The 25,810-nt window shown below is 48.8% G+C and overlaps 1 protein-coding gene across 2 annotated transcripts in view; it reads right to left on the bottom strand.

Annotated features, from left to right (window-relative positions):
- The window catches only part of EFL1 (elongation factor like GTPase 1), a 128,936-nt gene that overhangs the window by 61,806 nt on the left and 41,320 nt on the right, over positions 1–25,810 (bottom strand). For both annotated transcript variants that reach the window (XM_082736221.1, XM_082736222.1), the window contains exons 12-15: positions 24,995–25,094; positions 19,224–19,375; positions 18,824–18,990; positions 14,259–14,397 (exon numbers count right to left, since the gene is read on the bottom strand). In XM_082736221.1, the coding sequence (XP_082592347.1) occupies positions 14,259–14,397; positions 18,824–18,990; positions 19,224–19,375; positions 24,995–25,094 (558 nt within the window). The remainder of the gene's footprint in view (positions 1–14,258; positions 14,398–18,823; positions 18,991–19,223; positions 19,376–24,994; positions 25,095–25,810) is intronic.

The raw sequence follows: 25,810 nt of genomic DNA, 5'->3' as shown, positions 1-25,810 counted from the left end.
GAGAACCTAAGGGAGCTACCGTCTGACCAGCCAGTCAAACAAACACTGCATGTGCTCACTCACATATGGAAGCTGAAATCGCCAAACTAAGAGAGTAAAGTGCTGGTTACCAGAGGCTGGGGGCTGGGGGATCTAGGGACACTGATGGGTACAGACTCGAAGGTAGCAGATAAATACGTCTTGGAGATCTAATGCAAGCACCATGATTCCAGAGACAAAACCGTATTATAAACTTCAAAACTAAAGATGAGATCTCACACGTTCCCCCGACAAGAAATGATTATGTGATGTGATAAAGATATAAGCTGATACTACAGGGGTAATCATACTGCAGTAAATAAAGAATTCAAGGCCACACGCTGTACACCTTAAATTTAGACGTTGTTGTATGTCAATTATGTCACAATAAAAATAAATCCTTAACAACCCTGACGTATTCGGGAGTGGTGAGAGCTGGAGCAAAGGGTCCCAGGAGGGAAGCAGCAGACAGACAGCGAAGGGTCTACAAGGCGTGCACACAAGAGGAAGTCCAGGGGCCCCTGAAAAAGACTGCCCCTTGGGGACGGGAGTCCCACTAGTTCACCGCTCAATACAGAGCCTCTTTGTAAACCAGGCAAAACTGACAAATTCTAGTTGGTCAGCTTCTCTCTTCTCCCTTCTGTGGGGAACCGGGCTATTTCCCCTCCTGTCCTTCCCTAGGGTTTTCTCCCTTATAGAAGGAAAGACGGGATCCCAGTTCAAGTCTCCTCAACCAAGCTGAGAAAAGACCAAGTCTCTGAGTCTCAGACCCTCCCGTTACAGGAGGAAAGGGCAGGACGACAGAAGGTTGAAAGTCAAGGACTCCACAGGCAGGATGTCACAAGTCACAGCATTTCTGCATTGCCATGAGCAGAGGGAGTGAGGAGAATCTGGCGTAGGGTTTACATTAACCTTGGCTGCACAACTGTGCAGGGAACAAGGCGCGGCTAAAAAGGGGTGGCCGGGACAGTGTCATTTGTCCGAAGTCCAACTTCCCGGTCTCTGTTTGCTCGTCGGCAAAGCGACATGATCAGTTTACCATGGCCATAAGCAAACGTAAATGACAGGGACTCACTAACACCCGGCATGCCCTTGGTGCGCAGCAAGTGCGGGTTAAGTCGCTTGAGACCTCGCTCAAATACATTCATAAACAGGGCATCTCTCGGTGTGTCAGCCAACAAAAGATCTGCAAATACAAACTGTTTGGAAAATGAGACGACGATGGTCATTTTGGAAAAACTGGGATCCCGCGGCTTTGAAGAGAAACAACTATTCTGCAGCTATTCTACTGCAACTATTCTGCAGTAAATCTACTAATTGCTGTTTTTGTAGAAACCTGAAAGAAAACGTGCCCCTATCACACTGCCACACCCAGGGGAGAGGGGCTTGGCCTTTGGGGATTTTCAAGGCGTATCTGATTTCTTGCAGCTTTTACAGAGGCAAATCGTAGGACACGTTCAGCTCCAACAGTGAAGGAACAGCAACTCTTGCCTTAAATGTGCGCTTGAACCAGAAGACCGCAATCCTTTGAAATACGAACGTCCATGCGTTTATGTGCCAAGCTGCTGTAAATGAACAGTCACCTGGGAGCCATAAAACAAAACCGGGGACGACACGCTTCTAATTGCACGGGACATCAGGGTGTCAGCGACGCTCTCTATTCTGCTTCATTGCCTACCAACGGCATGTGTTTCCCTAACGATGCTTCTTCTATGCAGACAACCTAAGGAGTCGTAACAATCTGGAAGGTGAGGAGGAAACCAAAGGAAGAAACAAGTATACAACTGAAAGGATGCCTTTAGCAGCCGGAAGAGAGGGGGAGGAGCAAGAGAAGACAGGAAGACAGTGACAGAGAGCCGGCGCCACAGTCAGTTTCAGGGACAGCTACGAACATGGTCCTCAGGCTCCAACAGCAAATCCGCACCCAAGAGCAACTGCTCTGTCCAAAGGACTCCAACATCTCTAACTCTCCAGTGATAAGACAGGCCTGCCCGCCACTTGCAGGAGCCTGGGCTGGGCAACAGCACACGGTTTCGGGCCCCACATGGACACACACTTACGGTCCCACTCCACACACACACACACACACCCTTCATCCGACTGCCTGACACTCTTTATAGACAGAGTCAGCAGTTACAGCAGTTCCCCACGTGGGCTCTGGCCAGCGCTCACAGACACCCTCCTTTGTTTGTCTGGCCTCAGACAGGATGGAAATCCGTGGAAAAGGCTGCCCTCTTGTGCGCAGCTGCGGCCCCTGCTAGAGCAGGACCAACCAGCTGCCTTTCCCCGGCCGGGCTGCGTGGCTTCAGAGAGCAGGCGTAGCCGCTCAGCCTCAGCCCAGAAATCAAGGCTGGTGTAAATAAGGATCAGAGAAGGTGCCAATGCTTCTGACTTGGCTCAAGTCCGAGCCAGGCATTCCAGACCTCTCTTGGGGCACGGTCCTGTGCGTCCGATCAGGATGAAGGCTGCTTTTTTAAAGCTCCTGGTTATGAGACCGAGCTCTGGGGGCTGTGGGGGAGGGGCGGCTCCTAATGTGACGCCGAATGGTACCTGTACCTCTGGATTTCTGAGTGTCAGCTAGAGCAATCCACAGAGAGAGAGAGGAAGGCAAGGAGGATGCAGAGCCCAGCAAAGCAACGGAAACAGACGGAAACCAGGTCTAGGACAGTGGGGAGGTTCTTGGAAAAGCAGCTAAGAGACAAAGAAAGGCCGTAAGACATCACGTGACACAACCTTATTTTATTCGGATACAGATTCACAGATTCAGGTCCATGGGCGTGGCCAACTTGCCAGCGATCTCAACCAACAAACCCAGGGCTAGGTTAGTCTGGGAGCAAAACTGTGAAAGGTCTATAAATAATCCGGAAGATTAAATGTAAGCACCCAGCATGAAAAATCCAACCTAGTACAGAGTCAAATGTATAGCAAACACGTAATGCCTGAATGCGAGAGAATGATTAGTCTATGAAAGTAAGCAAAGGTTTGTCTTTTCAGAGCAAACAGTTCACTACATGTTTAAAAAAAAAAAAAAAGTATTTTATTTTTCTTTAAATAGACTTTGGATCCTGAGAAAGAAAGGCTCTTCAGAAACACTGGTATCCCTTCCCCGTTCCCCAAATCGCTCCACCCCAAATCTCAAGTGAAATGTCTAAAGAAAGGTAAAAAGTATAGAAAATCGAAGGCAACACAGAAAAAGGTCTCATCCAATGCTTGGGCAAACCAAATCCAAACTTTGAAAAGTAGAACTAGAGTATAAGTCACCCAGGCATACCAGAAGTAACTTGTGCCACTAAGAGAGAAACTGCTCTCTGCAGGAATTAAACGTGAGAGATCCCGGACTTCACCAATACCCAGTAGTCTCTGTTTCAGGTAAGGCCCTGGGGCAGAAGTAGTAATTCTGGCAACTGTCGATTGGCTCAGTGTGAGAGAGGTAGGTCTGGGGCCCGCAACACAAGACACCATGTGAAAAGGGAAAGGGCTTCTTCCCCAAAGAGAACAGTGCCGGAATGATTTTAATTGTTCACATGCTTTGGTGATAAAGTTCGGAGACGGATACAATGCAAAGCCGGGTACAAATCACGGCCCTTCCCCAGCTCTGTATTGGCAAAAAAGGCTCAAGAGGATCAAGATGTCAGTTCTTCCCAAATGAACTTATAACTTCACACAATAAAGAGTTCCTTTTATAGAAGCAGGTGTACATGTGGATGTGTGTTTACAGACAGAAATCTGGAAGAAAACACATTAACGGGTAGTACCTAGAATGATCATTTACCTAGTTTTTCTGTATTATAAGCTTCATAGTAAAAGACGATGATCATGATTCACTTTTTTTTTTTTAAGATTTTATTTATTTGAGAGAGAGTGCAGAGGCAGAGGTAGAAAGACAAGCAGACTCCCTGCTGAGCAGGGAGCCCCATGCGGAGCTCAATCCCAAAACCCTGGGATCATGATCTGAACGGAAGGCAGATGTTTAACTGACTGAGCCACCCAGGTGCGCCCATGATTCACTTTCGTAAATACAATATCTTAATATAGATATTTAATGTACTGGAATGAGCTAAGATGATCTCAAGTTCACACGGAAGAATAAATGTCCAAGAACAGCTAAAAACCTACTGAAATAGTGATAAAATGAGATTAACAAATGAATCGTTGAAACCATCAAAACCAAACAATATAGACTGGCAAATCCATCAGAACAGAAAACAGAACCCAGTAACAGACAACAGCATCGGTGGAAATTTAACAACAGAAGTGGGAGCAATACTCAGGGGTGCGTGAGGCTTACTTCCTAAACGGCGCTGGCACAAGAGCTGCGCGTCTGAGGACAAAGCCCAAGTACGTAGTTTACAGATAACCTAGTCCCCCGCCTAGAAGAGCTTAAACGAGCGCACGGGATTTACAGAACATGAAACATCCAAAGCGCACGATGAGAAAGTGTACAGAGGACCTGGCAGAAAACAGGACGATGAATGGAGAAGAAAGATGGGCAAGTGTCAGCAGAGCCGAGGTCTCCCCAATCTCGCTCCTGAGAATACCGCACAAATAACAAGGAGCGGCAGACGCGCTCCCTGGGCCAGGAGGCCATGGGGTCCTGCCTGCGGGGGGAGCACCTAAGCTCAGGACCCGGGAACGGGGCTTCAAACGGCTCCTGCGGGCAGTAGTGGCCGGCAGGCCAGAGCTGGGCCAGGCGGCCGCTCCTTCTCCACGTGCCTACGCCTGGAGTCAGGCTCCGACCCAAGGTCTGGAGCGGAGCTCCAACATCAGTGCTGCCCTTGCTCGGGCTTCACCAGGTCGCCCCTTCCGCCTTGCTTCTCTGCGAGACTAACTCCCGGCCATCTCTGCTACCCGGAGCTTTCTCCTGGGGAAGCTAACCCAGGTGTCCATCCTTTGTCACTCAGTAACTGGGAGTAAGGACGAGTCGAAGCAGTTTCGGTCACGGCCAGGGCACCTGCCTTCTCTCCTACGTATCCTGCGGGAAGACGTTTCTCAGGTGCGCTTTGCTACAACAAGGGGCGGACTGAAATGCTGACGGTGGCCTGCTCGGGTTTTTTTTCATTAGATGAAAAGAACTTCACTTAAATAAATGACATGGTAGATGAGAAAAGTGTTCTTTAATCTTCGTAATTAAGGGTTTCACTCGGGATTTATTTTCTTTATATGTGTGACTTTTGCCAGTCAATTAATGATATTTTCCGTGGAAATCAATGGTAATTACCTCATTACTTAATTAACATTCTGCCCTTCGATATTTTTGGAAACAAAATAAAGGCCATCGCCTTCTGCTATCCTCATCTACAAGACAGAACTAAGGAGCAGAGAGGTTAAGCACCCCACCTAAGGCTGCAAAGCCAGAAACTGCTCAGCGGGAATGTAACCCAGAGTATCCCAGCCCCAACCCATACACGTCCCGCCTCCCAACTCGGTCCTGGGGGACAAGTTCTCTAAGACATTACCGAGGACGTCAAGGAGAGAGATTAACACCATCTCTCCTCTGAACTTAAAAAATACATGAGACAACATTCAAGATATAAAAAACTTAAAAAGAAAAATAGAACAGACAATGGAGGGCCTAGCAGACATCTGCAGAAAGGAGACATTCCGCAGATCAGTGGCCCCTCCTCCTCACCCGAGTCCCCTCTCCAGAGAGCTACTACCTCGGACTCACGGTCTACCTTTCCCGGCTTTACGCATCACACACGCACCCGTCCCTCAATGACACATGGTATTTACATGTTTTCAACCTCTATAAAATGCTTGCCAACTCTAAATCCACTGCATTTGCAAGCCCAACCCCAGCCGATGGCTGGTGGTGTGAAGCCCTTCACTCTCGCTCGGCTGTAACATTCCTCCTGAGTACGGCTGCGCCGTAACTTAACCATCCATTCTGCTGCCCATGGATATTTAGGCAGTTACCAGCTGCTCTTCCGGCTCTCAGCACCAGCGCAGTTACGAACATTCTTGCACCCGTCTCCTTCAGAGCGCACCGAAGCTTCTCCGAAGCTCACAGCAGCGCCGTTATGAACATTCTCGCACCTGTTGTCTTCAGATCACACTGGAAGCGTCTCTGACGTGCACACCTGCAAGCGGAGCTGCTGCATCGTGGGGTCATGTGTTCAGTTTAGGGGTCTAAGAGAGCACTTTTTTCAGGCCTTTTGAAAATCAGCTGATTGTCTACTGGAAAAAAGTCAAATTCCACCTTGTCAACGAGAAGACTATTGTATCAATCATCAAGGACATCTTCCCAACCTTCATTAAACCATTTACAAAAGTCAAAGGACCTCCCATTGCCATGCATTAAAAATACCAAGAAGAGAGGTCAAATCTGCCCTCTACCTTGTCAGTGCCCCTTAACAGGAAGAAAGGAAAAGTCCTATTCCGAGATACTGGGGAAGAAAATCCCCATCAAATAATCCTTTGTTCTTGAATAATGTCTAGAGAGGCCATGAGCTTATTAACAGACAATTCTTTGGTTACAAACATGTAATAATTTTCAAAAGAAATTACATAGTTACAACGGTTACTTCAGTCTGTGAAGAAAGGACAAACAGACACACTAACTTAACTTGTGCGATAAGCATTTTGCCAAAGCACAGGCTAACCATTCCATGTGAGGCCCTGGACAGGGGACTCCAGCCACCCTGGAGCCCAGCCGGCGCTGGCAAGGCTGAAGGCAACCACGGCTCCCCACATTTGTAGCGTGCGGCTGTGGTCCACCAGCTGGGAGGTACCCAGAAAAACTAATGATAAAGAAAACAATGTATAAAACTCTAAAGAAATCCAGACAAGGCTATATGAAGATTCAGGCCATAAACACATTCATTAGAAGAAGAGGAAAAAAAAGTGAACCAATTCTTCTAAAAAAATAAATGAAATAAAACAATATCTGACACATAGGACGGAAGGTCTCCTAAGGGCACTAAATCAATATATTATAGATGAGGAATCAATTAAGGACAGAAGTAAAAATGCCATGTAACAAACTACCACCAAGTAAGACTTAACAAGAGAAAAGGGAAAACAAAACCAAACCAAACCCCAATTAACGTAGAAACAGAAGGTGAAAGAACACAGATACAGAGGGACACAAACCTCCCAGCCTGCTCCACAGATGGTCGCAACCTTCACAAGCCTCAGTTTCCCCAGCTGTAAAATGCATCCGTCTCCTCCGGCATCTCATCTCCTCCCTGCCGGATGAGATCAGATCCTTGCCCCCGAATCTGCAGCAGCTCCCGGCCCATGGGAAACACCAACAGCTGCTCCTTTCTCGTGTCATTATTATAACCAATATCGATACCCGTATCCATGCAAATGAACTAAATAACTAATCTAAAATACGTGATTCCCTATGAGAGCATGAAGTACCACAATCAATGTAGGGACAGTAGAACAAAACAAAACAAACACAGAAAACCTGAAAGGGAGAATCACAGTTGATAAAACTATCAAACCACAACCTTGACGACCAACCGGGTAGAGTCGGTTGCACAGGTGTTAACATCAAACTGCTTAAGCAGCAAAATATTCTTGTGCCATTTAAATTGTCCCATAAAATAAAAAACAGTGAAAACTGTCCCTCATTTGTTGTTCGTTTCAAGTAGCCAGCACAATGCTCTTGCCTATACTCCCTGAGTACAAAATAAACATGGATATAAAAGATGCAGATCAGCCAAACCTATAAACATTCTACATGAAGAAAACACCAACAAATTCAATTCACTGCTCTATTAACATACTGAAGTACATTCACTATTAGCCTAGTCCAGGAATATGTGACTCACGTATATTAAGAAACGTGTTACTGAGATTCAAGGCATAAAATGGCTCAAAAAAGAAAAAAACATCTGTTGCCTGAAAGGTACAGGAAAGGCCATTTCATAAAGTCAACATCTATCTGCATTTAGAAAACGAATCCAATAAGCAGAAACAGTCGTTACAGTCACTATGTCGTTATAAAGACCATGTGGATCAGATCTGCTCCGTAACCCAGTACGCCATCTGTAAGAACGGCTCCCACGTCGGGAACGAGACCCCACAGCTGCACTGCCATTTAATACCATCCTGGCAGTTAGAGCAAATGCACTGAAACAAAAAGCTCTAAATATGAGAAGAGATCATCTCTAGGAGAAATATATACAGGTTAGAAAACATGATTATCTTTGTATTAAATATATACTATTCAGGTATACACTTAAACATGGTTAAGATGGCAAATTTTACATTATTATAATTTTTATCACAATTTTAAGGAACAGTGTGCTCACATGTGCGTATAAAGAGACTATGGTCACCCCTAAGATAAGAGGTAACCCTTAATCAGCCTATCTGCTATTCTCAAATGCACTTACAGTATGGCCTACACGATACTGAACATTATCTTTTAAAGAGGCCTTAAAATATAACACTTAGCATTCATAGAGAAGAGCTATAACACCAAAATAAAATAGACAAACTTTAATAATAAAGAAACAAAGCAAGAAAACACAGAGTGAGACTTGGTCATGAGAAAGATAATAAACCAGATCGAAACAATCAAACATCTTATGTAGCTAGCCCAGACGATCTTGCGAGTGAACGGTTTCCAAACTTTCAAAGAGAAGATAATTATCACAGTCGATAGAAATTCCCCTAGAACAGCCCTGTCCAATATGGCAGCCACGAGGGACACGTGGTTACCAAACACTTGAAATGTGACAAGCGCATCTGAGGGAGTCAACGTTTAATGCTGTTTGGTCCCAGCCTGTGTAGATACACATATAGGGCCAGTGGCTACCATCACACAGCACGGCTCCAGAGGGTTGAAGAGAGGATGCTTCCCATTTTGGAAATACCAAGAAAATAAAGGCCAAACTTACTCAGTAGCCAAGAAAATTCTGGACAAAATGCTAGTAAAAAGAACCAAAGGGTATACTGCGAGAATGTGCAATGATCGAGTGCTCGTCTGCTTTTTTTTTTTCCCTTCTAGGAATGGAAGGACAACTGAACAATCAGGAAATAATTAAATGCAATCCATGACATCAATTACAGCAAGCAGAAAAGCTCTATAACTCTGTCTTCAGATACTGGGAACACATCAGTGAAATTTAATATCTATTCCTGGTTTTAAAAAAAAGCATACTTTCTAGCATGACACATCAGAGAAATGAACCAACAGCATCGGCAAGCCCAAAACTAAAACGAGTGTTTTCATTAAAGTTAGGAAGAAACCAGACAGAACAGGACAGCTGTACTGAGCACCTCTTGTATTTCTGGAGGCGATTTAAAAATAAGAACAGGACACATTGTAAGGGCACAATAAGATCACTATCATCTGTAAAAGAAAAACTATTAAAACCAGCTGAAAATTAATCCTAGAAGTGACCAGTAAGGCTACTTATTATTTACTGATTAAAACAGATTCCAAGTGAAAATGTTGATAAAAAGGTGTATTTAAAAAAAATTCACTAGTAAGTGAATTCAGTGTATTACAAAGAGTACCACAAAGACTTAAGAGTCACAAACTGTTGTGATTTCCTTGGAAACAACAAAATCAATTTTGCGTATAATGCCAATCTGGTTCCTCAAGTACCCCACACGACGAAGGACAGACTGACAGGCGGACGGACACACACACACACCTTTCATTCAATCTCCACCAACTTCCCATCACCCAGTAATCCACCGTGGCAGAACTAAAACCAGCTCAGAAAAAAGCTAATTAATGTTATTTTCCTCTTGTCGTGAAAAGAGGAATATCATGTTTCCCCTCAGAATATGCCACTGAAATGTTGAAGACTTAACCATATGGAAGAGTTCTGAAAGTGCATAAGAAATGGCTAGAGATTTGGAATCCTAATTCAATTTCCCCTCACATTTTAATAGGAGCCTGTAGCAAACATTTATTTTTAGAGACGTCCCTGGTATGGACTGAACAAAGGGCTATTGTGTGTTAAACAAGGGGAGGTCTCTCTGGTCCCATCTATCCAAGTTTTTTAAACATCAGGTTGGAATTAAGTGATTTTAAACTTTAAATCAACTATTTCCAGACCACAAACTCTACTCCACACTTATCGGTCAACGTCAGTTCTCCGAGTGAGTTATAACAGAGTTCAAATGCGAAATCGGCGTCTTCCAAGTGCCAGTAAGGAACTTTCCTTCAGACTCTGACTACATATGCTCCGACTTGTTAAAAAAATGCCACAGAAGTTTTCATTTCCTTCTCCAACAGAAAGTTTCATCTGCATTTGATCAATCCGACTCAGCACCATCTCTGATGAAAAGCACATGGGTATCCGTCATAGCATTCTCTATTATGTCCTTATTAAACAGGAATTACAACCTTTTCTCTAAGTTAATAAGAGCAAAACAGACGGGATTTATAGGCTTGCCCTGATCACTATAAACTTCGCTATGTCTTAATTTGTAATATGCGTCCTGTTACGGGCCTGCTGAAGTCGAAAAGAAAACAAGAAATTATCTATGGTTCATGGTGTGGTCATTTTAAAACATGTTCACTTAACTCTTTGACATGTCTGCCATCAGAAGGTGGAGTCCGTCTCCTCCCTCCGAGTACCGGCCGGTCGCGGTGACTTGCTTCTGCTACGAATGAGCTCGAAGCCGGGGGAAGCCAGGTCATAGAGCAGACACCGCTTCTCCGGGCTTGTCCTCCTGGAGGCTCACCCGCAGATCCCAGCACCGCCTGAGGGGAAGGCCACATGTGCGGGCCCCAGTCCCACCGCCAGGCAAGGCCCCAGCTGGCCAGCAGCGGCCTCCTCGAACTCCAGCACCCAGGCCCGGCACTCCCAAGCGGACACCCCGGGGCACGGAGACTAGGTGTCCCACCAAGTCGCACCCAAGCCGCAGATGTGGGAAACCCACACACTGTCTTTGGGCTTCGGCGCTTTGGGGACAGCAACGACAACAGGAACGCGTACATCAACCGGGAACACGTACATCAGGTCGACCAGACTCAGCCGCCGTCCTACTTTTCTCAAACTCCCCATCTCCCCAAGAACGCAAACCAGAAAACAGACAAAACCCACCTGTGCTGCACACCCGCTCTCGGTTGGCTCCCGGGGCAGCCTGGGGGCGGCGGTCCCAGCCGGTGCCCTGGCCGGGAGCGAGCTTTCTCCTGGGCTGCGTGCCTCCCAGCACTTGGCAGGCCAGGAGCCTTGGCCCGCTCGTCTGTGCTGCCTGAAACCCACTCGTAGCCTCGGAAAGTCCTTACTAACAGCCCGCTCGGGAAACTTCGGCCCCGCGCCATGTGCTCCCATGTTTTAATCAATGGACAAGTGGGATTTACCTGAAAGTGTCGCTCTGACTCCAGCAATGGTAATGACGTTTAGGACCTTCCCATTGGAGTCGTATAAATGGGTTATTGACCCAAATGAGTAACCGTTCTGGAAACCCATTGTTCTCCTCAGTGGACACTAGGAAGGGAAAAAGCCTCATTGCTTGAAATAACTTTTTTTTCTCTTAAGAAGCACACGCCTGAGAAGTTAAAGCTGGAAGGGACCTGAGAGATACTCATGTTTAGGACTTTTTTCCACCAGTGATAAACTGACATAGCCCATGGGCAGTCTTCATGACACAAGCACTAAGAATTTTTACTTCGTTCTGTCCTCACTGAAATGTCCACCTCCAATAAGACAGTGGCAACTTGAAACTCCAATGCTGTTCCTGTCTTACCAAGGAAATGTACAGAATAGAATTTTGTGTACATTTCCTAGCTACAGCAGTAAAATATCCTCCATGTAATGGTATTGAATACTTCGTCCTTAACATTTAGAATGTATGACAAATCTAACAGTATGTGATAAATATAACAAAAGCAGCCCTGGGAACCCACAAACAGTCACTAGAAAAAAAGTTAAAGTGGCTGCTCTATTTTTACCATAAGAAATGTTAGCAGTCACTGCTCTAGTCCCAATCATTGGGGGAAACTGAAGTCCAGAAAGGTTATACAACTGGCCGGAGGCCAGACAACTAGTTGGTGGCAAAACCAGGACCAGAACTCTGGTGTACTCATGTTTTCCAGTCCTGCCTGTGTGCAATTAGATTTGGATTAATAAAAGGAAAACAATTATTTTAGTTTCAATTCCAAAGGCAAATCAAAGTGGTTGGCTGGATTCCCACCCCTTCAAGGTTACATTCCTAATCCTCCTGGTGACTATTTTCCTCCTTAGGGTACACAGAATCTACCAGGAGGGCCCCAGGGAGGGCCCGGTGGGTGGGATGAGGGCGCTGACAGCAAGGATTGGCTAGTCAAAGGCTATGAAGGTTACTCACAACCCAAGACCCCTTGCCTTAACCGTGGAGGCAAGAGTAAAACACTCAGTCCCTCGCCTCTCCCACAACTAGGGCTGACCATGGGACAGAAGTCCCAAACAATGAGGATCTCAAGAAACATCACTAAGTGGGCATTTCTACCCAAATGAAAACAGCAGTGCTGTGAGAAGTCTTCCTGCCCGGACCCTGGGAGTGATTCCTTGAGAAGCCGAAGCTGTCGTGGTTCCCCCTGAGGGCAAAGGCCGCAGGCCGAGAATTGCAAATAGGCAGACAGAAGAAACCAGGCTCCCTGTGGCCCCAGGAGGGCCATCACTCCAGCCCTACCTATCCTCGGGCTTTCTGTTGAGTGAAATTCAAAACTCCACAGTCGGTTTTTGGTTACCTACAGCTATGCACAACCCTAACTCTTACTCAAAATAAATGTGGCTTTCTTCCTTCATCTACTTTGTCCCAAAGTGTGTCCATCTGTGTTATTTCTACGTAGCTAAATTCGGTGAACAAACATTTCATCACCGGCACCATCACCCCAGCTCCTACCAAGCCCCCCACCATTATTCTCAAACAGCAGTAACGGGAACGAGGCACACCTCTTTTCTCCAAGAGGAAGCGTTTCAGCTTACAAGAGGTCTCCTGCGGCAGACGGCAGGTGGAGGGTTGCCCCGGGCAGCAAATGAAAGACAGATGGTTTTCCTCCTTATAAACCGTGCAGCCTCAGCCCTGGACAGCACGTGGAGATCCAGAAACCACTGCTCATCAAGTCCCCAGCATCTACCGGGGAAGGACTGCCGATGCGAGCCTTAGTTGGAGGAAACAGGACAAAAACCACTCATTCTACAAACACCTTCTCTTTCGCTTGAGTGTGGTGTTTGAGCTCTTCTACCTCACCTTACGTTTAAGACACAAAATGGACTGAGTCTGAGCAAAACAGTAATGTCATAACCAAAGCCAGAGTGTTTTCCATCCTTCTCCCGCACGTCCTTCCTGATCAAGTTGGCTACGGCAGCTCAGAGCTCCATCAGCTGTCGTCGTTCAACACATCCTCCAAAGGGATAAACGAGAATGGGCGACACAGATGAAAAGCTAGGATTCTACTAACCCCGTGGCCCTCCACCAGAAAGAAAAAAGAAAAGGAAAAGAATTCTAAAAAAAAAAAAAATGGATCTCTGTGAGGGAATGGCAAAATGTTGAGGCAAATTTCTTAGACTTGAGTTCAATCCAAACTAATCATGAGCTGTCCTGGCCCAGAAATCTGGACCATCTCTTGAAAACAGAGAGAATTCCCAGCCCAAGCAATTACCCAAGAAAAAGCTTTAGGGCTGACAAGTACCTAAGGACTCAGAAACCAGCAGTACAGGGGACATGGTGCCCCACACACGCGCGAGCCCCTGGGACCCTTCAAGGGAAGGTCCTCAGTCTGAGACTTCCAGGTTGCTCTACACTCAAGAAATGGATTCTGCACACAGAAACAGAAGCCAATGAACGTTATGGGCTTGACAAGCAGTATTTACAGATGTAAGTTGGTCACTATCAGCAAAGCAACATTCAATGCGTTAAAAATACGGGGTGGGGGGGGGGAAGAAATGAGTTCAACAGACCTTTACATCAGAACAGTCTCCAATAATTTAGAACCAGAAGGGTCTCACTCATCTAGACTTTTACGTGAGCAGGAATCCCCCTTCTTGTTCCCAACCAGATGGAACCCCCACGTCGAGTGTTCCCAAACTACTTAAGCAGGGCTCTTTGAAACAGAACTACCGTACTTCACAGTAAGTTACCAATCCACACGCTAACTGCTCAGACGCGGTAGGTTCAAGTCTAAGGACACTAGGGGGGTGCGGGGGGGGGGGGTGGAGAAAACTAAAACAGAGATCAGAGTCATCTCTTTCCAAGAGTTCACTACGTGCACGCAGCGTGCTGGGTGAGCTCTCGGCCGGAGGGCAGGTACAGAGACCCAGGGCAGGGCACCGCCTTACCTAGCACATTTCCTGGAGGGACCTCCTCTAGGTCTTCCAGTTCCCTGCCCATCAGCAGATACAGGTTTTCTAGGGTGCAGCACGCCATGTGGGGGATCAGGGGAAGGTCTTCTAGTGGAGTGGAGAAGCCCAATGGCACCTGGGCGAAGAAACATCGTTGAAGAGAAGTTAGAGGGCATTAAATGCAGACATTACTTAGAAACTAAGTGACTCCTATTCAGAGGTGAGATGGTGCAGTCACACTTCATGTAAACCTGAAATATGGAAATTTGAAACGGTATGATACAGAATCTGAAGTGGTGAAACTTCTCAGATACTTAAAATCTGTCAAGAATTCGACAGAGTCATAAGTTTCATGGCTCAGGAATATGAATTCCATTGTGACCTGTGACCTGTCCCACCCAATTTGCCAATAAACACACCCCCCCAACCCCTTGCCAGTATTTACGTGCACCAGGTCACCCACTAGTTCCAGTGGTGACCGTGCTGTGATCGCCACACGTGTCATTCCTCTTGTCACCCACAGTGGTGTTCATCAGATTACAGTGCCCTTTGGGCATCCAGCAAGAGCAGGACCTGATGCTCAGTCCCACAGGAAGAGAACTTAAGCAGAGTGGCCAGATGTGATACAAAATGCCATGGGAATGGCCACACAACAGCTAGTCTACGCTCATGCTGATAATCTGCAAAGGAGCAGCTGTGAAATGCTGGGGACACGAGGAGAAGACTGAGCACAGACACAGTCGACACTGGCTGCCAGCGACACGACTGATGAGCTCACCTCCTGTCATGTTCGTTCCTAAGAGACACCGTCTCAAATTATGTACTTTTGTCAAGAATTATTCAAGATCTTGAAACGCATTCAAGATATTGCCTTGAATCATTCAACAACCCCCATATAAATGCAAGTACCCTGAACTTGTCTCTGGTGCCCCTGGGCCCAAGTGCAAAAAACATGAAGTTAAACGCACATATAAACATAACTAACATCACAGAGCGAGTGACCAAAAAGCACTAGAGGCAAGTACATTCATAAAAACCCAGAGGGAGACACTGTCGTGCTCGGGAAGACGTGGAAACCGCACGAGAATGCTCGCCTTGCAGGCACACGCCACATTTCAGCGGCGGCTCTGCAGGGCAGCTGGAGAGACACCCCAGAAACAGAAAAGGAGAAGGATGAAACAGAAACAGAGTTAGCCACAGATAACAGGATTAACCACTTAAACCACACGCAACTTAGAATTAGTAAGACAGTTTAGCAAGGAGGCTAGACACAAGGACAGTATACAAAAGTTAACTGTCTGCATCAGCAAGAGGAAAAAAAATGGTTTTTTGTTTTGTTTTGAAAGATTTTGTTTATTTATTTGACAGAGATCACAAGTAGGCAGAGAGACAGGCAGAGAGAGAGGAGGAAGCAGGCTCCCTGCTGAGCAGAGAGCCGGATGTGGGGCTCGATCCCAGGACCCTGAGATCATGACCTGAGCCGAAGGCAGCAGCTTAACCCACTGAGCCACCCAGGTGCCCAAGACAGAGGCTTTAACCCACTCAGCCACCCAGGTGCCCCCCGAAATATGTTTTTAAATAGTAACTTTTAGAGTAGCAACAAAATATTAGCTAGAATAAGTCTAAAAGTGATTAAAATGGAGAAAATTATAAAACTTTAATGAAAAACACTGAAAATAACCTAAATAAATAGAAAGATAGGCCTCATCGATTTACAGATTCTATACTGCAAATGCTGAGTCATGCCAAATACATGTACTGATTGAAAGCAATCAGAATCTCAACAGAGCTTTTCACGGAACCTGACAAGCTGACCAAAAACTTACATGGAAGTGGAAAGAGGAATAAGCAAGGTGCTCACCAAAAAAAAAAAAAAAAGCTAGACGACGTGGACTTTTAAACATCTAAACCTTTAGAAGTGAAGTCAGCACTGAATGGAGACAGTGTTAAACAGAATAATGAAGTCTAATCATCCAGAAATAGCCCGAATCACGTACAAGCTTTGATTTATGACTGAGGTGGCTGAGCAGTGGGCAGAGAGGAGCATGTTCTCTGTGCAGTTTTGGAACTGATATTTGTATGGGGTTGTATGGGGAAAATAAGATTGGATCCCATCTTCATATCATATACAAACACTGAATTAAACATTTAAATATGAAAGGCAAAACTTTAAACTTTAGAAGGAACCACAGGCAAAAATGTTGCCTTTGGTACAGTCACAATTTTAATTTTCTTAAATAAGATACAAAAGGCATAACCCATAATGGAAAAGACTGATAAATTAAACCACATTAAAATCAAGAACTTCTGTACATTAAAAGATACTAAATAGAAAATGTGACACATCCCAAACTGGAGAATTTGCAAAACTTAAGAGTGACAAGGAATTAGTATGCGGCTCCTACAAAGAACATCGAAAAACCAGTATTAAAAAATGTGTGTATATAGCACAAGTGAAAACTAGGCAGAAGACCCAAAGATATCGTCACAGGAAAAGACAGGAATGACCAATGAGCATATTAAAAGAGTAATAAAGAAAATGTAAACTAAGACCTCTTGAAAAGAGCATATCATACGCATCTCATTGGCAAAAATTAAATCGACAGTAACACATTCTGGGGAGGCTGCGTAAGACCGTACATCCTTGCACAGCACGCACGCGAGTGGTAATGCTACAGAGAAAAGCAGAAGGATGGAGTAGACAGATGAAAGGCAGGCCCCCATGACCCCTGCTTCCTGTTCACGCCCTCACGCAGTCCCCTCTCCTCGGCGGGAGGGCCCGGAGCTTGCATCTTCTCATCAATGGCATATGGCAAAGGCAGGGGGATGTCACTCTCATGATCGCGTAACATCACGCAAGACTGTCTTGCCAACACATCCAGCCTGGACCCGCCTTGCGGGCTGGAAGGAGAGCAGCCAAGCTGGGCAGTCCATGGGACAGGAAGCCGCAGGCAGCTTCCAGGCCTGGAGGGCGGCCGACAGCCAGCAGGAACGTGGAGCCCTCCGCCCTACAGGCACCAGGATGTGACTCCTGCCAACAACCTCAGTAAGCCTGGACACAGACGCTTTCCCACAGGAGCTTCCAGAAGAGCACACCACCTGGCGACACTGGCTGCAGCTTTGCGAGGCAGAAGGCAGGACCCGCTGAGCCATGCTTGGACTCCGACCCACAGAAACCGTGAGATGACAGAACGTGCGTCGTCCTTGCTGGCTGAATTCGGAAGTCCGGAATGCGCAGCAACCTAACGGATGGACACGCAAGTCCAAGTACGGTTTATGTCTTGGGGCATGTGTGATATGCTTCCGCCTGTTTTTAAAGAAAGCTGGAAGGAGATGTTATGGGCCCCGACTACGGGAGTGTGGAGTCACGTGCAACTGTCAGTTCACTTCATGGCTGCACCTCTAGTCACCGGACACCCACGGAGTGACTTCAACCTCTAGCCCCACGAAAGCGAAGACACACCACGTAAAGATGAAGTGGAATGCTCACGAAATCTGTAATGCCCCATAAATCCATGCTAGGTCACCTAACAATTTCTTACTCACCTTGACAATGGAAAGAACAAAAAAGAAAAAAATTCGCCACTGCCTGACCCTTACTGAGAAATAACAAACTACGTCTAGAACAACTCACAACTGGGTTCTTATCCGTGCTGTCACAGCACCTTCGGCCCCCGTGAGATACAGCCCCGCACACAGCTGCTGCGCTCCCTCCTGCCGAGGCAGAATGTGCCACAACCCAGCATGGGTGGCTTGGCCCCACCCAGCACCCTGATCCCTGGGATTAAACTCCTCAAACTGACAGAATAAGCATTCGAGGCAAGTTGAGGGCAGACCCTCTCCAACTGCTTCCCCCCCCACCCCACCCCGCCACTTGCTGCCAAGTCCAGCAGCTTCTCTGGCTTCCCTGTGAGAAGGGGAGCAGGTGCTCTCCTGCTTCCGATGCAGCACATCTTCCAAGTTCTTCCTCGCCGCTTCTTGCTGGTCTTAACTCACTCCTTGGACATCTAGCACCTCCGTCGTCCGACGACCTTTATAACTTAACTACTACGGATACACCTTGCTTATGTCCAAAAATGTTGAGGGAGCTGCGGTCTCTTTTTTTGCTCTCTGGCTCAGGTGTATTTGGATGCTGGCTGTTCACCTGCTTCCAGACCTTCCTGATCAATTTCTGGGATCCACTTGCCACACAACGGTGGCCTGTCACCTGCTCTCTGCCCAGGCCTTTGGCCTGCGCCACCCCGCTCTTGGATCTCTGTATTTCCTGAAGGTCGGCCACTGCCCTGGCTCCAGCACGACAACTGTGGCGCCAGTTCTTTCCTCTGGCCTTGAGAAGTCCTGCAATTAACTAAGTAAAGCCTGAACACTGAGTTTAACATACTGGTTTCATTTTCCAAATGCTGCCAAGACAGATTTACCAAGGGTCACCAAAGCGACGTAAGAGGAGACACATGGATTCGCCTGGATGTGCTCATCTAGAGACAAAATAAGGTGATCTCAACCAATCCGAAAAGATACAAGGACTTTGGAACAATACACTAATGTTTACTTCCAATTCTTACCCGCCGCAAAAACTCGACAGGACTGTACTTGGGCCCCAAGACAAAAATTCTCTTTCCTCTTCGAGCCACACCACTGAACACGCGGGCGAAAGCAATGAAAGACTCTTGGCCGTCTCCGTCCTGGGGCGGTGATCTAAGGGCCGCGCTCTCCACTTGTGGCTCATCACCTGCCGGACACAAAAGGATAATGAGCGCCAGCAACGCTTTCTCTAATTCAGGACCCGCCTAGAAGCAGAAACTGTGAATATGATACATCTGGCCCAGTTTCAGGGAAGAAACACCAAGAAAGACAAGAACCGACAAAAGGTACACTTATAGAGCCAATCTCAAAAAGAGGATGAGTGTCCTAAGTTAAGTCAAAAAAACTACTCTGCGTCAAACCTATTTTAGAAAGCTGTACCTTTCTGTTGTTCTTCCTTTGGACTTGTTTCAAGGGCGCTCCCGTCCTGGGGGGGCTCCGCGGGTGCCTGCCCCTGCGTCGCGGCCAGCTTCTCCGCATGTCTCTGTCTCGCACGCTCTCGCCTCTGAGCAATTTCTTCCTGCGTGAGAAGTCTACAGGAGATCACAGCAATGTTAACTTCTGGCAACACCAAGCATCTTTCAGTCACTGCAGCAGGGAAACGGCCACTAAATTAATGTGGCTGGGTAAGACGATGACGGGTCCCAGGTCCCCTGCAGGCAGCTCTGCCCCTAGCTGCGGTGACAGGAGAGAAGCCCTCTCAGGCTTTCTAGAATGCTCAGTGCCCAGCTCTTCTGAGCTTCTGGAGTGGTATGCGAGAGCCCACACCCCCACCCAGAGCTGTCCACACCAGCATCGAGCTGTTCGGGAATGCCTACATTCCTTCCGGATGAGGAGAACAGGGAAGGGAGGGAAATGAGTGGCCAATACCAGGGCTCAGAGCTCCCTGTGGAGAAGCAAGCAAAAGACCTCAATAGGAAACGGAGGTTTTCTCCACAAGCACAAAAATAGATCTTCATGGAGAACCAGGGTCCCAGAGGTAGGGTTTCATGGTCAGGCTGAAGGACGGTGATTCAGTGGGACGGAAAGGTCACACTGTGTTAGACCCCAGCAGCACCACGGAAAAGTGTGTGGGTGTGTCTGTGTGTCTGCTGGGGGTTAGTCTTGGTTGGCATGGGATAGGGCGTTTAGTCATTCTTCCTGAAGAGTTATCCTCAGGTCTAGCAGGCCACAAAAAAGGCACACACGGCTTTCATAACAAAGCTCTGTACAAAAGGGGAGTGCTAAGTTGAATAAAAATGGGTATTCTGTTGGAAGGCAGAAACAGGGCAGGTACACTAATTCCCAGGGTTTGGCTCCTTTCCCACATATGGGCCGTCCTAAGCCCTCCTATATCCTCAACCCCAACACAGAGCGAGACCAACAGCTGCCCTAGAGTCGGCAGCACTGGGGCCTCTCGGCCCTGCACACTGGGACCGAGCGTCAGGATCCGCAGGCTAACGGCCTGCCCCCAGCTTTCTGCCCCAGCTCTGGAAGTTGAGCGCCTGGGCCTGGTCCTGTGACCCCGTGCCTCCCTCCTCTCCCTCCCCTTAGGCCCTGTGACTGCTGCTCTTCTCCCGGATCTCGGACGGGACACCTGACAGGTCATCTCGCCCCATGCTGCCATGCTGCCGCCCCCCGCCCCGCTCCCCATCTCCCCGACGCACTGGAACCCATTCAGATAACCCTGCTGCATGTACACCGTTCTTGTGCGTCCCAAATGGCCACATATTCTTGAAGCTCTGATGCCAAAAGCCCTAAAACCCTTCTTCCTTCTTGCTTCCTGTGGGTGAGCCTGGAAGGTGACTGCGTCCACCACTGACTGTCCACTGCTAGCCTCGTCACACTCACACCTGCAGGACAAGGCCACCCACCAGGACCGGACACTAGCTCTACCTCCCTTGGCACCTTCCTCCTCACAATGGCTGAATTTGGTTCTCGGAGCTGTCCCCTTCTAGTCAGACCCAGGTCGCTGCAGGGCTGTGTCCCAGGACACAGGAACCTGAGAGACCGATCTTGGAGAATGGCTTGGCCAGGGGCCGTAAGGCAACCAAGACTGCTGGGGCTGGAGGCACTGCTTCCCCTGCAAGAGACCAGTCCCCTCTCCTGTAAGCTCCAAGCACTGGGAGCCCTTTCAAGTATGGGATGGAAACAGCTTCCTCTGGAGCGAAAGCCAGCAAATCCACTTCCCCTGTCCTTGCGATGGCTGGCGCTCAGGCCCTTCCCCTCGCCCTGCTCCGCTCCAGGCCCAACACCCCAGCTGACCCTTCAATCAACTCCATGTTTCTAAACTTTTGGTAGAACTGCTTATATGAGTATCTGCAAAGTACAAATTAAAACACAAATGCAGGAGGTAACATTACCCTAAGAACAGGGAGGAGAACATGTGAGACACCTGTTCGCAGAGCAGGGGAAAGTCTCTTCTAATGAGGATCACTAGGATCTCAACATCGTCTTAAACACTTTATGTGTTTACATTACAGTTTAATTATATTACAGTTTAATTACAGTACATGCTTATTCCCACAATTAAATGAAATAGATACCATCACCCCTATTTTACAGATGAGAAAGCAGAGGCTAAGGAAATTTAACCTATCGCAATGTTCCCTGGAAAATAAATGGAGGAGCCGAAATTCAAATCCAAATCGGATCCCAAACCCTACTCATTACCCCAGGACGTCTCCCACTTGAAGGGCTTAAAGATGATAAACTCATCATCACATTAAGTAAATCATTTTAACTTTTGTAAGAAAGACACATAAATTACATCCTCATTCCACCTAAATTCGCGACACGGTCTGGAACAGGTTAGCGCCCGTATTCATCAGGTTAGCATCTGGTGTACTGAAGCTCGCTGCCTTCGGAGCGTCCACCCACCCTTCCAGGAAATGCCCCTCCGTGCCCGGCACTGCCGTGGTCTGGGGGTGGTGGCACAGGGAAATGGAGCAGACAGACGGACAGAAATCAGGCAGGATTTGTACGAGGCACCCACCGCGTATCCCATGTTTGCTGAGGACAAAGAGGAGTTGATCTACAAGAAAACAGAGGTCTACCAGCAGAGGCAGGCCATGGTGCTGAGTTCTTCAGGCTGTGGCGGAACTAGCCCTTCCTGAAGGGGCGGCAGTCACCAGCAGCAGAGAGGAAGGCGACCCGAGGCTAGCACGCTGACAGGAAGGCCGGGAGGCACATGCGGAGGGAAGGAGAGGAGGTGAGGACACACATCCATGCGTCCTCCGGGTTCCAGGCAGAATGCGTACGCTCTGGTCGGCACGGAATATGCCGGAAGGCTGGCTGCAGCGGCTACTAGAGGCAGCAGGGACGGTGGGAAGTGACAAACCCAGAAAAGTGGCTTCTGTCTGAAGACAGCACCTTGCTACCAGAAGGAGTGGTTGCTCAAGAAGAAAGCAAAAGCAACGCACAAGCTCGAAGATTCAGGGGGAGAGGAACTGCCTGAAAACCCTCAGTAAAACGTTACTTAACAGGCATTAGACCGAGTACTGCTAGTAAGAATCTGTGATAAGCTAGTTGAGAACAGCAAAAACAAAGGCCCAGAACTAAAAGGGCAGCTGCCAGCCTAGATTTAGGAGTGGGAGCTGATAAGCCACCCAGGTGGAACTTTCCGGAACACTCAGTAAGAAGCCAAAGGAGCAGCAGCCGCCCTAACCACCCAGCGAACGCTCCTTCCCGCCCCCACACTGGCCTGTCCACAGGCTGCCCGAAACGGTGAAAGAAACCACTTACTGTGTTTTGGGGGTCAAACCCGACTCTACCAGGAAGAACTGGAAAAAGCTTCTAAACACCGGCCCTGAAGCACCACCCTGGTGTGAATTCGAACAGACTAGTCAGGCTTGCAAAGTGCTCTGCGGTGCGAACACAGGGGACAAGCGGGAGAAGAGGACAAAGGAGCAGCGGCAGCTCAAGAAGGCGGAGCTCGCGGCGGTCCCGGCTCTCCAGGGACGTGTCCGCAGTGGCTTCCGGAGGACGAGGAAGAGTGCAGAGAGAAAGGAGGTAAGAATGTGCATCAGCTCAGTAACCTTAGAGACCGGCTAACGGTGCCACAGGAAAACTAGCTTTCCCGCAGAGCAGACCCGAGGGTCAGGGTGGTAAGGAGGAGCGGTGGCACGCTGTCCCGACGGCAGAGGCACCGGACCGGAGGGGGAACTCCTCAGGGGGCACCTGGAAAGACTCGGCACACTCAGTCTGTGTGCAGAGGGCCAGGGCCACAGGGAACTAAAGACATGTTAAAGCTACAATGGAAGGAAGACCGCTTGAGAGAAGATTCTAGAAGTCCATGCTGACAAAGTCATGAAAGGCAGCCAGAGGACAACATTCCAGGTGAAGGAGACCGAGAGCCAGGACTGGAGCCAGGAGATAGGATCGCTGCTTCCTATATTATCAGAGCTGTGCCGCCTATCGTCGGCGAGGCGGCCTCTGCGTGTGTGGACGTACAGCCAGCTGCTGCACTGTGCGTGTTCAGGGCCTGTCCCTGCTCTAGACGACCGAGCCATGGACATCACCTGTCACCCAGGCCAGACTGCCAAGCACGGCCGTGTCCTGTGTGTGCTGAAGGAAGTCACTCTCGCCCATTCATCGTAGATCACGTGCAAAGGGTCACCTAGTCACTGGATTTAGGGTAAACTTTCCCGAGAACGGCTTTCTCGCCCCAGATGAGCCCTCCCTGCATCCTACCTGCCTGGAGGTGGGGGGGGGGGGGGGGGGACTAAAGAAACGGGCCAGCCAGACCCGAGGCCTTGAGGCCACTATTGCCAGGGACACGCACGTGAGGCTGACACGCGTCATCCTGGGGCGGCGCTCCGTGTCAGAACTCGCCGGGGGTAACCCTACTGCTCGCCCTGGATGTGAGTGGCTGCACGAAGGGCTGTAATCAGAGCCCATGACTCACGGGTGCGGTCACTTGTCAGAGAGGGAGAGAGAGCACAAGCAGGGGGAGCGGTCGGCAGAGGGGGAAGCAGGCTCCCTGACGAGCAGGGAGCCCGATGCAGGACTCGATCCCTGGACCCTGGGACCATGCCCTGAGCTGAGGGCAGAGGCTTCACCGACGGAGCCCCCAGGTGCTCCCTACTGCTCTTATTTCAATACTCCACGACAGCACTGTTTTCCAAGTTAAATGAGGAGCAAACTCTACTGTAAATGCAGGAAAGAAGAAAAGACAGACAAGAGACACCGGATGAACCAGGCCAGAGTCCCCGCAGCGAACTGACAAGACCCGGGTTCGGACACTGCTGGCCTCCCCTCAGCTGCGACACGCAGCCCCTCACTTAACGCTTTCTCAGGCTCCTTGTTCTCGTCACAGATAAAGGTGACAGCCTGACTCTTTCCGCTGGAGAAGGGCTGTCAGATCTCAACGGCCTGTAGACAGGGGCCGCGAACACCGTAGCTCTGCGGCCGGCGGCCGGTGACCAGTGTCACCACCACTGTTCTTCACAGTACAGGTGCCCCGAGGCACCAGACGCGCTGAAGCAGTACTAGCCACGTCTCTTCTCTCTCCAAACACCCCTGCAAAGCGCCGCGGGCGTAGACGTGGGCTCTACAGGAGCCGAGCTCGGAGGCACGCACAGCAGGTCTCCGTTCCAGATGCCCAGATCCTGAGGCGGGGCGGACAGCGCGTGGCTCGGCAGAGCCACGGACGGCGGCAGGGGACCAGCCAGGCCAAGGCTGCCCTCATCCTCACAGGAACCCATCAGGGTCTGACCAGACGGGGAGTGGCAGAGCCAGGAAGGGAGAACACACATGAAAAATGCAGGTGATGTGGAAGAGATTCTCTAAGACGCGGGAAACGTGAGAAACACCCCGTATCCCCAGCGCCCGGCCACACCCGACCCACGGGGAGCAGCCGACACGCTCCACAGTCGTGGGTCTCCCTGGGGGTCAGCGGGTGCACAACACACGTGATCCGTGGCCCCTCCGCTCACTGCTCTTCTTGAATTCACATCAGTTCAAATCCCGCACCCGGAGCTGATCTCAACAACTCTCCTCCGCGCCATCGGAGAAGACAGCGCCGGGCAGGGCGTCTGCTGTCACAGCGGTGCTCGCGACCCACCCTGGTGGGCCGGCGAAGGCCGTGTCTGCGCATTCGCACGCACACCGCCTCTGCGCCCCACCACACACACGGTTTCCCTGGCCAGGCCCCACCTCCCCCTCCCCCTTACCTGGGCCTGTTCTGGGGCAGAGCCTTGGCATCAACGGCGAACATTTTGGAAACAAAGATAATAACTGGATCCGTGTCCTCACTTCCACACTTCATGAAAGCTACAAAAACAGGAAAGAAAAAAGTCACTCGCTTTTGCCATGACCAGAAAGGCAGACTTCTAAAACACAAGATGTTTAGAACACGGCCTCATCTTAATGCATAAGTGGCCTATAATCTTTTATGACCGCGGTAAAAATTCTCTGCAGGAACGTGTAAAATTGCTAGAACACCATAGAGCAAGAACTAGCAGAACTGGCAGCGTGGGGAAGGAAAGGCAAAATGAACAGGGCAGGAGGCTGGCCGCTGAGGCCCACGAACGGGGCTCCCCCCACCCCCCGCCCCACTCTCAGCCCCCAGGATCCCGCCCTAGACCCAGAGCAGAAGGGCTAAAACAAATGCCAAGCCAACCGTCAACAAGGAGCTTGTTAATAAAATACACACAAGTTACACAGGTTAGAAAATGGGCAAGAATATCCCATACCAGGAACAAAACGTTTAGAAACAGAGACTCAGTATTACAAAGATGTCAGTTTTCCCTAAATCTACACATGCAAACACGGCTTCACATCAACATGGTGACATTTCCCTCCACCTTACTGGAGGTATACACAAAACCACTGATGAGGGTTTTTTTTTTTTTCCCTTAAAAAATAATCCTCCACCAAAATAACGGCTACCTAAATAAAATACCAGAGTAACACCGAAATCACAGCAAGACGACAGGAAGTCAAAAGCAAGCTTGCCGGGGACGCGGGTGCGAGGGGTGAGGGGCAGC

This window comes from Mustela nivalis (assembly GCF_964662115.1).
Source record: "Mustela nivalis genome assembly, chromosome: 6".
NCBI lineage: Eukaryota > Metazoa > Chordata > Mammalia > Carnivora > Mustelidae > Mustela > Mustela nivalis.
The sequence above is the reverse complement of the archived record's forward strand: the minus strand, read 5'-3'. Positions and strand labels throughout refer to the sequence as shown.